Genomic DNA, 13596 nt, shown 5'->3' with positions numbered 1-13596 from the left:
TGACCCCTTCCTGTTCACTGATGACCCCTTCCTGTTCATTGGTGACCCCTTCCTTTTCACTAGTGACCCCTTCCTGTTCACTGGTGACCCCTTCCTGTTCACTGATGACCCCTTCCTATTCATTGGTGACCCCTTCCTGTTCACTGGTGACCCCTTCCTGTTCATTGGTGACCCCTTCCTGTTCACTAGTGACCCCTTCCTTTGCACTGCAAACTCAAAGAGCAGTTTGTAAATGAAAGAGAGAACACCTTAGAAGCTTCTGAAAACCAACAGAATCATCCTTTAATTCTTCACAGTCATCATACACACACACATCCTCAGCCACACTCCTTATGACCAATATTACAACTGCATTTCTTTTTGCATTTGCTAATAATAATTTGCTTTGAGCAGATGAACACAACACACACGCACACACAAGTTGACGCTGTTCAGTACTGCATATAGCGAAACCATAAAAAACATTGACACAGAAAGCTGTGCTACTATTATTGATTGCCCAGCACAATTTATAAAGTCACAGAGGATGAGTACTTGTAAAAAAATCAACATATTATATTACACTAAACACATACAATTAAGCCATATAAACATGAAGGAAATTAGCAAACAGTGCACTGAACATCTAAATGTCACTGAATCTCAAAGTCATCTGTCAAGAGAACACACTTGTCAATTTTGCAATGACATGAAAAGCATGATACAAGTCAGGCAACAATGTCCACATTTCTGGGTCGATTCTGATGTGTTCACATCATTAAATGGTGCGTTCACATCATTATCTGATGCGTTCACATCATTATCTGGATTAAATAGTGCGTTCACATCATTATCTGATGCGTTCACATCATTATCTGGTGCGTTCACATCATTAAATGGTGCGTTCACATCATTATCTGGTGCGTTCACATCATTATCTGGATTAAATGGTGCGTTCACATCATTATCTGGATTAAATGGTGCGTTCACATCATTAAATGGTGCGTTCACATCATTATCTGGATTAAATGGTGTGTTCACATCATTATCTGGTGCGTTCACATCATTAAATGGTGCGTTCACATCATTATCTGGATTAAATGGTGCGTTCACATCATTATCTGGATTAAATGGTGCGTTCACATCATTAAATGGTGTGTTCACATCATTATCTGGATTAAATGGTGGTTTCACATCATTATCTGGTGCGTTCACATCATTATCTGGATTAAATGGTGCGTTCACATCATTAAATGGTGTGTTCACATCATTATCTGGATTAAATGGTGGTTTCACATCATTATCTGGTGCGTTCACATCATTATCTGGTGCGTTCACATCATTATCTGGATTAAATGGTGCGTTCACATCATTATCTGGTGCGTTCACATCATTATCTGGATTAAATGGTGCGTTCACATCATTATCTGGATTAAATGGTGCGTTCACATCATTAAATGGTGCGTTCACATCATTATCTGGATTAAATGGTGCGTTCACATCATTATCTGGTGCGTTCACATCATTATCTGGATTAAATGGTGCGTTCACATCATTATCTGGATTAAATGGTGCGTTCACATCATTATCTGGATTAAATGGTGCGTTCACATCATTAAATGGTGCGTTCACATCATTATCTGGATTAAATGGTGCGTTCACATCATTATCTGGATTAAATGGTGCGTTCACATCATTATCTGGATTAAATGGTGCGTTCACATCATTAAATGGTGTGTTCACATCATTATCTGGATTAAATGGTGGTTTCACATCATTATCTGGTGCGTTCACATCATTATCTGGATTAAATGGTGCGTTCACATCATTAAATGGTGCGTTCACATCATTATCTGGATTAAATGGTGCGTTCACATCATTAAATGGTGCGTTCACATCATTATCTGGATTAAATGGTGCGTTCACATCATTATCTGGATTAAATGGTGCGTTCACATCATTAAATGGTGCGTTCACATCATTATCTGGATTAAATGGTGCGTTCACATCATTATCTGGATTAAATGGTGCGTTCACATCATTAAATGGTGCGTTCACATCATTATCTGGATTAAATGGTGCGTTCACATCATTAAATGGTGCGTTCACACTGGCCTCTGGGACTTCCACAAAGACGTTTAACAGGTGAGCACAGCCAGACCCTCACCTGGGCATCACTGCTCCTTCTGCTTTAGACATACTGACGTATCGCACATTGCCAAAGACATTAGAGATTAAATTGAAATAACTACGAGCAACAATAAAGTGTAGACTTTCTAGTGCAAGACTCTTGTCCTTATAGAGACTTAGTATTGGGGACTTTCAATGATACAAACACAAAACTGGCACCAGTTTACGTGAAGTCCAGACCAAACACTCATAATCTCTTCCATTTTGGTGCAATGAGGAATTCTTTAGTGTCATAATAAGGAAGCAGTTGTCCAAGCTGAGGATTCACAAGGTTTAGTGACATAGTAGCACCAGCACTAAAAACAAAACACACAAGAAATCTAAAAACAAATCAGTTCCAATGGGCTGGGAACCTTGCCGTTGCTCTGCATCACTTGAACACTAACACCTTTTTAAATTTATTTTGGATCTGACAGACAACATAATCCAAAGGATAACATGTCAACATGCAACATGGTCCTGATTGGTGCACCAAGCTCTTCTCTTGAAAAGCCCGTCACTTTACTTCCTGATTACGGGGGTCTCATGCTTTCTGTGGCACGATGGCAGGAGTAGTTACGTTTGATGACCAGCAGGAGTCCAGTGCATCTGGCACCTCTCCATTTTATGCTGTTTTCAATAGATCAGACTTTTTACACCTCTCCATTGGCTTTGGAGAGGCTTTGACAGCTCTCCATTTTATGCTGTTTCCAATAGATCAGATTATGGCTTTGACACCTCTCCATACTTTTGCTATTTCCAATAGATCAGATTATTAGATTACAGATTCTTGTGCATGTACAACACACCTTCTGAGCCTGCCAAAGAGGTGGCGTACACTGCCATAGGTCCACTGGACACAAAAGATAAGACGCCTGGTCCACGGGGCAGAGGAACACAGACTGGGGCAGATCAGCACAGGGGAGGGGCAAGTGAAGGGGCAAGTGAAGGGGCAAGTGAAGGGGCAGTACTCAAACTCCAGCTCTGCTCAGGTCAGTCCAGTCCTGCCATCTTGAGCTCCACTCTCAGATCAACTCTGCTTGGCCTGGTCAGCAGCTCACTCTCCAGACTCCTCCTCTCTTCAGGGAAGCGTCCAATCAGAAGTCACTTAGAATGCTGATGTCGGCAAACTCTTGGTGGTATCGATGGGAGTAGAGGCCCAGAAGAAACGCCCATTTCAGAGTCAGGAAGCTCCAAACGCAGGACAGATAGAAGCTGAAGGGGTCAGTCGGGACTGTGGACAACAAGAGATCGGTATGCACCTGGATAGTCATATGCTCCACTGTACTTTACAACACAATTACATACAAGACCAAAAATAGCATTTTGACTGTGTAAGGTTTCATATGTTTAGGAAATTCATATAGCAACAAAGTAGCAAAGGGTGGTGGTAGTGTAGTGGTTAAGGAGCTGGACTAGCGTGCAGTAGTAGTGTAGTGGTTAAGGAGCTGGGCTAGTGTGCAGTAGCCTGTAGGGTGGTGGTAGTGTAGTGGTTAAGGAGCTGGGCTAGCGTGCAGCCTACAGGGTGAGTGTATGGCTACGCTGCGCAGTCAACACTACGCAGCCTACAGGGTGAGTGTATAGGGCTAAGCTGCGCGGTCAACACTACGCAGCCTACAGGGTGAGTGTAGGGTTACGCTGCACGGTCAACACTACGCAGGCTACAGGGTGAGTGTAGGGCTACGCTGCGCGGTCAACACTACGCAGGCTACAGGGTGAGTGTATAGGGCTAAGCTGCGCGGTCAACACTACGCAGCCTACAGGGTGAGTGTAGGGCTAAGCTGCACGGTCAACACGACGCAGGCTACAGGCTGAGTGTATAGGGCTACGCTGCGCGGTCAACACGACGCAGGCTACAGGGTGAGTTTATAGGGCTAAGCTGTGCGGTCAACACTACGCAGCCTACAGGGTGAGTGTAGGGCTACGCTGCGCGGTCAACACTACGCAGGCTACAGGGTGAGTGTATAGGGCTACGCTGCGCGGTCAACACGACGCAGGCTACAGGCTGAGTGTATAGGGCTAAGCTGTGCGGTCAACACTACGCAGCCTACAGGGTGAGTGTATAGGGCTAAGTTGCACGGTCAACACGACGCAGGCTACATGGTGAGTGTATAGGGCTAAGCTGTGCGGTCAACACTACGCAGCCTACAGGCTGAGTGTATAGGGCTACGCTGCGCGGTCAACACGACGCAGGCTACAGGCTGAGTGTATAGGGCTAAGCTGCGCGGTCAACACTACGCAGCCTACAGGCTGAGTGTATAGGGCTACGCTGCGCGGTCAACACGACGCAGGCTACAGGCTGAGTGTATAGGGCTAAGCTGTGCGGTCAACACTACGCAGCCTACAGGGTGAGTGTATAGGGCTAAGTTGCACGGTCAACACGACGCAGGCTACATGGTGAGTGTATAGGGCTAAGCTGCACGGTCAACACGACGCAGGCTACATGGTGAGTGTATAGGGCTAAGCTGCACGGTCAACACGACGCAGGCTACATGGCTACTCACCTTCCTTTTGAGTGATGGCCAGGGTGAGGAAGACAGCAAAGGCCACCACAGAGAGCAGCGAGAAGAGCCCACTGATGAAGATGAAGAACTTGAGTCCCTTCAGCCAGGTGCGCCAGTAGTGCTGCAGGTACATGATGTGTGTGACGAGACACCAGAGCGCCAGCACACCTGAGACAACAACACACACACACACACACACGACACAACCTTAAACATGTCCTCTTCACACACACACACACACACACACAACCTTAAACATGTCCTCTTCACACACACACACACACACACACACACACACACACACACAACCTTAAACATGTCCTCTTCACACACACACACAACCTTAAACATGTCCTCTTCACACACACACACACACACACAATCTTAAACATGTCCTCTTCACACACACACACACACACAACCTTAAACATGTCCTCTTCACTCACACACACACACACACAACCTTAAACATGTCCTCTTCACACACACACACACAACCTTAAACATGTCCTCTTCACACACACACACACACACAATCTTAAACATGTCCTCTTCACACACACACAACCTTAAACATGTCCTCTTCCATGACACCTGTGCTCCTCAAAGGTTACATTATTCGGTTTGGATCTAAATTCATCTTGTTTTCTAATTCTAAACCACATTTATTATTATTGGTCAACTATAAACACACTATAATATTGTAATACCACATGAACAGTGAAGTTACTGCTATTTTTAAACACAGTATTGTACTCCCACATCAACAATGTGTAGACTAGCCTACATGGTACAAAACTAGAGCAAACGCTACATCACTCAGAGGGACTTTTATTTTACGCTTTTACACTTTAAGGTCGGGTGCTTATTTCGTAAACTGCCTGCAACTCACGGGACATAGCCTCGGGTATCCCGAAAACAGGAGCATGACTGCCTACCGAATACACTGATGCTCCACAATAAAGATTTTTTTTTTAACCTAGACTAGCCTACAACAAAGTAGACTATTGTGTTATGACCACACCAGGCCCCATACCACACATAACATAGATTGCATTTTAAGTATTCGTATTTCCGCTAATCTTTTAGTCCTACTGCTGTGAAGTTGTATCAAGCTAAACCAGCTACAGGGTACAGGCCTCTCTAAAACAAATACGAAAGAACGCAGCTTCTTTGCTTCATCCGGAGAATATCAGGGGAATTCCAGAAGCTGCTCATTTTTAGTATCAATACTACATATCAGGTTGCGTTACTGTATGAAACGGCCTTCTGAATATGCTGAAATCGTGCGCAACGGGAGGATTTCAGTCTTGCTATCAACAAAACAACAAAATAGCCTAATAATTTCCAAGAAACCTGCCGTTTACTTGTATGTTGTGTTGCTTACCTGATAAACCACCCATCGCCGCCGTCCATGGCTGTTTGAATACGACATTCCACACTACAAATGCTGAGAAGCCAACCAACATGCCGAAAACGGCATAACTAACACTAATATAGGTCCTGTTAAATGCCATTTAGGAGACGATATGATATTTTTAATGTTAAAAACAGGCCTACCAGTTAAGGAAAATGACGTAGCCTATTCAACTAACGTTAACGTCCTGGTAAGCCGCAGGGAGCTTACAGCATTTACAATTATGTAATAGCATAGGCAGAAGCCGTTTAGTGCTTCGTAAACAATACCCGTCGCTTCGACGCAGTTCCCACGAGACTGTCAAACCGACACACAAACAGCTTCCTTTTACATCGCCGCAATTTCACACACAGACCGGCAGACGGTGCACACAGCGCAGGATCCGCGACTCAAGTATCTGGAGCTTCTGAACGCCGAGAAATTAAAGATATTCAACGCTGGTAGAGAAAACAAAGTCTCTCAATTTTTCGTCTTCAATTGACGCTGCAGAGTGCTACTGAGAACGGAAAAAGAAGTAAGTAGCCTGGTCTACGCAATGCACGCAAATATCTTGACGTGGGCCTAGTCAAGTCAGGTCAAGTCAATTTTATTTAGCGCATTTCATGAGGTCATTCAATGTGCTTTACATAAACAAAAGTAAAAAGGAATAGCTGATGAAAGTATAAAAGGCCAATAGTCAAAGAATCGTTTAAAAAGTAAAGAAGAAAAAAAGATAAGAAGAAAAAAACATAAAACACACAAAGTAATAGTAGCTTAACGTTACATAAAAGCATAAAAGGTCAATAATTGAAGTGTTTAAAAAGTAATAATTAAAACATAAAAACAACATAGAATGATTATACTAGTCAAGCACCCAGTGCACAGCAGCACTCTATGGAGATTCTTGAAGTAGTTCCAAACTGTGCGAGCAGCCGCGACCGCACACACATATTATTTATTTATTTATTTCCTTTCAGGGCCCTCATGGAGTATTAACACCCAAATAGTTAACACTCAGTTTCAGAGAAGGTAAATCTGTAACTCTCGAACCGTAAAGAATGAGCTGTTACACTCTGACTATGTCCGATCTGTCTATTTTGTTAGAATGACAGCACAACTACTTCACAGAATCCCCCTTTGCCCAACTAAGGACAGCAATAGTACTACAAGGAACAATAGTACTCACCCGAAGATTGCTCTGTAAATTGAGTAATGATGATCTTACCACAAACTGGACATGTTACAAAGATTGCCTTTAGCAGACAATCAAAACGCAGCACAAAATCACATACAGGATGACATGACACACATACACATAACCCATGAATAATAGTCAGATAATAGTCAGAAATGATTAAAATTTTAGCTGAAAGACTTTCCCAGATTCAGAAATAAATAAGTGATAATGATCCTAGTCAAACATGCCGGCTTTCATCACATAGGCAGATAAAAGAAAGAGTGTGAAATTAATAGTCCGTCTAAGGTCGAATCAATAGGCTAGTTCTAAACGATTGCATGTAGGAAATATTGCTTATGATTTTATAGTCTGAATCTTAGTTTATTTGTGGCAAGAATATGCATTCACAAACACAGTAAGCTACAGAAACACATTTGTTTTGTATCAAATTGCACATGTAGTGGTGTTGCTGATGTTAAGGCCCTATAACAAAGATATGTAGTGGTGTTGCTGATGTTAAGGCCCTATAGAACAAAGATATGTAGTGGTTTTGCTGATGTTAAGGCCCTAAGATATGTAGTGGTGTTGCTGATGTTAAAGCCCTATAGAACAAATATATGTAGTGGTGTTGCTGATGTTAAAGCCCTATAGAACAAATATATGTAGTGGTGTTGCTGATGTTAAAGCCCTATTAGGCTTATTCGATCTACGTAATAATCAGGTAATAACGTTCGCAGCGGCCATTTTGTTGATATAGAAAATGCATAGGTGGTTCTATTTAATGCAGCTGTCAATTGACAAGCGCGACAGCGCCGGTATGATCGCTGTAGGCTATTTATTTATTTGTACAAAATTTAACGTGATGGTAGGCCTATGTTGCAATAGGCCTAGGCTACGCAGGCCGTTCTAACAACAGCAATACAGGCCGTTCTAAAAACAGCAAATAGCCCTAGAGTCACCCACTGTCAGAAACATACCTGTCAACTTTTTTCCAGCTGTCTTCCTGTTTTAATATTTTCCCGTAAAATATCCCATATTTTATTACTTTCGTAACATTAGCCCCATCGGACTTGGCCGTCTCTGTACTGTTGTCCTGTACCCCCTGCCCTTCCAACGAAAATATGTTTTTAAAGCATCGTTTTGCTTGCCTGAAGGCGACCTACACAGAACAGTGTGGGAGAGAGCACGATTTGACGCCAATCTCATTAGACCTGGCTTAGCTTCACACCTCGTTTAATTAGTGCAGCAGTTTTGTAGTAGGCCTACGAATTCTTGCTCTCAGCAGAGGGCAGTGTTGGGCAAGTTACTTCAAAATCGTAATGTACTATGCATTACTTATTACTGTCATTTCAAAGTAATTTGTTACATTATAATATTACTGTCTCTGAATTGTAAGGCATTACACTGCTATTGCATTACTTTTAAGTTACTTTCACCAAAATATCTAGAAATATGGATTTGCCATTCTAAATGCAGTTTATTACGCTCAATGCAGCTTGCTCTTCCAATGGAGGGAGATGTGGTATAGCATAATGACTGAACTAGGCTTAAGGCAACAGTAGAATGCAATAGGCGCAGTGCTCATAATGCAATACAAGGAACAATCATAGTCAGAATTTTGTTAAAAACCGACAAAAGGTCAAAGTCTGGTAAATTGTGATAGAAATACTGTAACTTTAAGGCCTAGGCCTACTCATTAAAATCAATAGAGAGCCTACTATATTGTAAATCAAAGCTTAAAGGAACCGTATGTAAGATTGTGGCCAAAACGGGTACTACAATCACTTACTGTAGAGCGGTGTATCCCCTTCCCCTCCCCTCTGACTGGCAGAGTTGGCAACCGGATGACGAAACACTACTGACTTTGTGATTAGTAGATAGGTGGAGGGTGGCGCATTAGGCCAAAACACAACATGACAACATCAACATCAGTTGAGGGCTGCAACTTCACTTTTTAAATGACAATATCCTGGCCAGACTACTGTTGTCAGTGATATAAGTATTTGAAATGAACATGATTTCTTAATGTATGGTGACATATCAGGGCAATTTTATGATTAATTGAAATACATTTTTTACATACGGTTCCTTTAATAAAGACATGTCAAGATGGTGGCCTGCTGGCCATTTCGGTGCCCTAAGTGAGTGGCTTTGAGAGAGTGACATTTAAATGATAACTTAAACACCTAAAGTAAAATAAAAGGCCTATTATTTACAGACCATTACTGTGTATTTTTAAACATTAATTTCTTAAGAAATGCTGTTTTACTTATAAATGGTGCACTGTCACTTTAAGAGCATTGATCTTTACTAATGCCCTTTTGCTAGCTCTTGTTTACAAGCCTTATTTGTTTGAGTTACATTGAGCACAATATTAACAATAATATGCACAATGTTAAGTTGTTTTAAGCAACCTTCATTGCTTTGGAAATGGAAGTATGCAATGACATGTTGCTTCACATTTCGTGAATACAAGTGAATTATGAGCCTGGTATCCACCTAGCTATCTGAATGGAATGCGTTTCAGTCGACTCAGCATATCATGTGCTTCATGTAGCCTAAATGCTTGGAAAACGAATGATTGAAGACCCACCAATTCTAGTACTACGTGGTGATTAAGAGAACTCAAAAGGTATCAAACTTGCATGTAACATCGTGTTAGTGCATTTTGACATTGTAAACGTTATTGATGAAGAGTGAAACGCAGTTTGCAGTAAAGCTACTATTCATTGGTTACATTTGGGTGCCCCCTCTGTCCTTTGGTGCCCAACGCAAAGTGTGTGATGCGCGTGGTGGAAGTGGTGGCACTGCCAGGCTACACAATCTTTTTCTGCATTTCTATCCCTTTATTCTCTTCAATTCAAGTTCACAGCACAAAGCTGACATGCACAACAGCATAGTTTCTGTTTTATCAAGAATCAAAAAGATTAGCGTGGCACTACTTTAGATGTTTCATTAATTTACTTGTGCTATTTCGCGAGCTGAGAGATCTTTCGGTTTCGCACACAAAGTGTACTAACTATTATGTTCATAGCCTTGTCTCTGACAAGCTGAAAATAATGAGCGTAGGCTTATGTCCATCCAGCAAATAGAGTCCGCCTGCGAGTCTGCTGCAGCCACAGTCATATTCAACCAGTATCAGGAGATAACGTTCTACTATTTTGCGCGGATTTTTTCTCCTCTGTTGTTCTCGCGTGGTGTTTGCGAATATGTATCAAAACAAAACAAGCGCTTAATTTTGGGTTAAAATGCATTGTAACGCGCGTTACTGAAGTTTGTACCGAGTAAATATTACCCAAATTTTTTTTTGTAATGCCTTACATTACCGCGTTACCGCAAACAGCAATATATTACAGTAATTACATTACTTTTGTAACGCATTACTCCCAACACTGGCAGAGGGATAGCAACAGAAAGACGAATGTTGAAATTTAACCCGGAAAATCTCCCTTATTTTCGTTGCTCAATGTTGACATGGTCAGAAAACGAGAAAAGAATGAGACTGAGAAGTAGTCAGCGCAGGAGAGACTTGTGGCTACATAGGATAAATAGCCTAGGCTAAACTTACAGCCAACTCCTCACATCGCCATTATTATTTGTATTATTAATACTATATTATATTGTCCTCTGTGGGCTTAAGTTAAATACGTTTTAGACAGCGCAGACAGCTGCCCCTATGCAATGCGGAGACATCAGCAGTAGCCTGATGTAGTCGCCTACCGTCAGTGTTGGGCAAGTTACTTCAAAATCATAATGTATTATGTATTACTTATTACTGTCTTTTAAAAGTAATTTGTTACATTATAATATTACTGTCTCTGAATTGTAAGGCATTACACTACTATTGCATTACTTTTAAGTTACTTTCACCAAAATATCTAGAAATATGGATTTGCCATTCTAAATGCAGTTTATTACGCTCAATGCAGCTTGCTCATCCAATGGAGGGAGATGTGGTTTAGCATAATGAGTGAGCTAGGCTTAAGGCTAACAACAGTAGAATGCAATAGGCGCAGTGCTCATGATGCAATACAAGGAACAATCATAGTCAGAATTTTGTTAAAAACCGACAAAAGGTCAAAGTCTGCTAAATTGTGATAGAAATACTGTAACTTTAAGGCCTAGGCCTACTCATTAAAATCAATAGAGAGCCTACTATATTGTAAATCAAAGCTTAAAGGAACCATATGTAAGATTGTGGCCAAAACTGGTACTACAATCACTTTCTGTATATACACTTTCTGTATATACACTTACTGTAGAGCGGTGTATCCCCTTCCCCTCCCCTCTGACTGGCAGAGTTGGCAACCGGATGACGAAACACTACTGACTTTGTGATTAGTAGATAGGTGGAGGGTGGCGCATTAGGCCAAAACACAACATGACAACATCAACATTAGTTGAGGGCTGCAACTTCACTTTTTAAATGACAATATCCTGGCCAGACTACTGTTGTCAGTGATATAAGTATTTGAAATGAACATATCTTAATGTCTAGTGACATATCAGGGCAATTTTATGATTAATTGAAATACATTTTTTACATACGGTTCCTTTAATAAAGACATGTCAAGATGGTGGCCTGCTGGCCATTTTGGTGCCCTAAGTGAGTGGCTTTGAGTGAGTGACATTTAAATGATAACTCAAACACTCAAACACCTGTGTGTATTTAAACATTAATTTCTGAAGAAATTATGTTTTACCTATAAATGGTGCACCGTCACTTTAAGAGCATTGATCTTTACGTTGTCATAATGCCCTTTTGCCAGCTCTTGTTTACAAGCCTTATTTGTTTGAGTTACATTGATAGCACAATATTAACAATAATATGCACAATGTTAAGTTGTTTGAAGCAACCTTCATTGCTTTGGAAATGGAAGTATGCAATGACATGTTGCTTCACATTTCGTTTTGCGAATACAAGTGAATTATGAGCCTGGTATCCACCTAGCTATCTGAATGGAATGCGTTTCAGTCGACTCAGCATATCATGTGCTTCATGTAGCCTAAATGCTTGGAAAACGAATGATTGAAGACCCACCAATTCTAGTACTACGTGGTGATTGAGAGAACCCAAAAGGTATCAAACTTGCATGTAACATCGTGTTAGTGCATTTTGACATTGTAAACGTTATTGATGAAGAGTGAAACGCAGTTTGCAATAAAGCTACTATTAATTGGTTACATTTGGGTGCCCCCTCTGTCCTTTGGTGCCCAACGCAAAGTGCGTGATGCGCGTGGTGGGAGCGGTGGCACTGCCAGGCTACACAATCTTTTTCTGCATTTCTATCCCGTTATTCTCTTCAATTCAAGTTCACAGCACAAAGCTAACATGCACAACAGCATAGTTTGTGTTTTATCAAGAATCAAAAAGATTAGCGTGGCACTACTTTAGATGTTTCATTAATTTACTTGTGCTATTTCGCGAGGCATAGAGAGATCTTTCGGTTTCGCACACAAAGTGCACTAACTATTATGTTCTTCATATGTCTCTGACAAGCTGAAAATAATGAGCGTAGGCTTATGTCCATCCCGCAAATAGAGTCCGCCTGCGAGTCTGCTGCAGCAGTCATATTCAACCAGTATCAGGAGATAACGTTCTACTATTTTGCGCTGATTTTTTCTCCTCTGTTGTTCTCGCGTGGTGTTTGCGAATATGTATCAAAACAAAACACAACTTAATTTCGGGTTAAATGCATTGTAACGCGCGTTACTGAAGTTTGTACCGAGTAAAATATTACCCAATTTTTTTTTGTAATGCCTTACATTACCACGTTACCGCAAACAGCAATATATTACAGTAATTACATTACTTTTGTAACGCGTTACACCCAACACTGCCTACCGTAGATTACCTTTGGACATATATTGCATTTGCATAGATAGCATTGCTAGGTAGGCAATGTTAGCCAACGTTTACAGTAGCCTATAATATATTTATTCATGATGCGCCCTTTTCAGCTTGTCTTAGTGGCACGGCAAGTGGCAAATAGTAGGAACAAACTCAGCGGAGAAAGATATCAGTAGATACTTCTGATTTGTATAGTGTTTTGTTCACTTGGATTTTGGAAATGTTACAGAGAAATATGTTAGCCTTTTCTGCCTCCAGACCATGTTGCATCATAGACAGACAAAAACGATCACTGGCTAACCCACTTTAAACTACTTTAGCAAAGTCCTTGGCTGCAGGTTGTGAGCAACAGGCAAACGCAAGATACAATTGCAGTCCAATGAGATGCAACTTTATTCTCTGCGATCATGGCAATGTTAGACGATGTCGTTGGTGTAACAAATATAAGTTCGCCGACCTTGACTCAGGCGACTTGTCCCCTTCAGCTGCGACGTGTGCCGATGTATGAACAAGACAGGCT

General features: G+C 41.3%; 1 protein-coding gene across 1 annotated transcript; it reads right to left on the bottom strand.

Moving 5' to 3' along the window:
* Window positions 1-253: 253 nt before the first annotated feature.
* LOC143114423 (heme transporter hrg1-B-like) lies at window positions 254-6430 on the bottom strand. The gene is made up of 3 exons (XM_076276009.1): window positions 6040-6430; window positions 4653-4820; window positions 254-3382 (listed from the first exon to the last, which is right to left on the bottom strand). Exons 1-3 carry the CDS (start codon window positions 6167-6169, stop codon window positions 3246-3248), a joined length of 435 nt encoding a protein of 144 aa, XP_076132124.1. The 5' UTR covers window positions 6170-6430; the 3' UTR covers window positions 254-3245.
* Between the last annotated feature and the right edge of the window lie 7166 nt (window positions 6431-13596).

The sequence above is a fragment of the Alosa pseudoharengus genome, unplaced genomic scaffold, assembly GCF_046254945.1.
Source record: "Alosa pseudoharengus isolate Yale_2024_CS ecotype anadromous, Long Island Sound unplaced genomic scaffold, YU_APseudo_1.1 YU_APseudo_1.1_scf_9, whole genome shotgun sequence".
Taxonomy (NCBI): domain Eukaryota; kingdom Metazoa; phylum Chordata; class Actinopteri; order Clupeiformes; family Clupeidae; genus Alosa; species Alosa pseudoharengus.
This window is presented reverse-complemented; position numbering and strand designations above follow the sequence as displayed.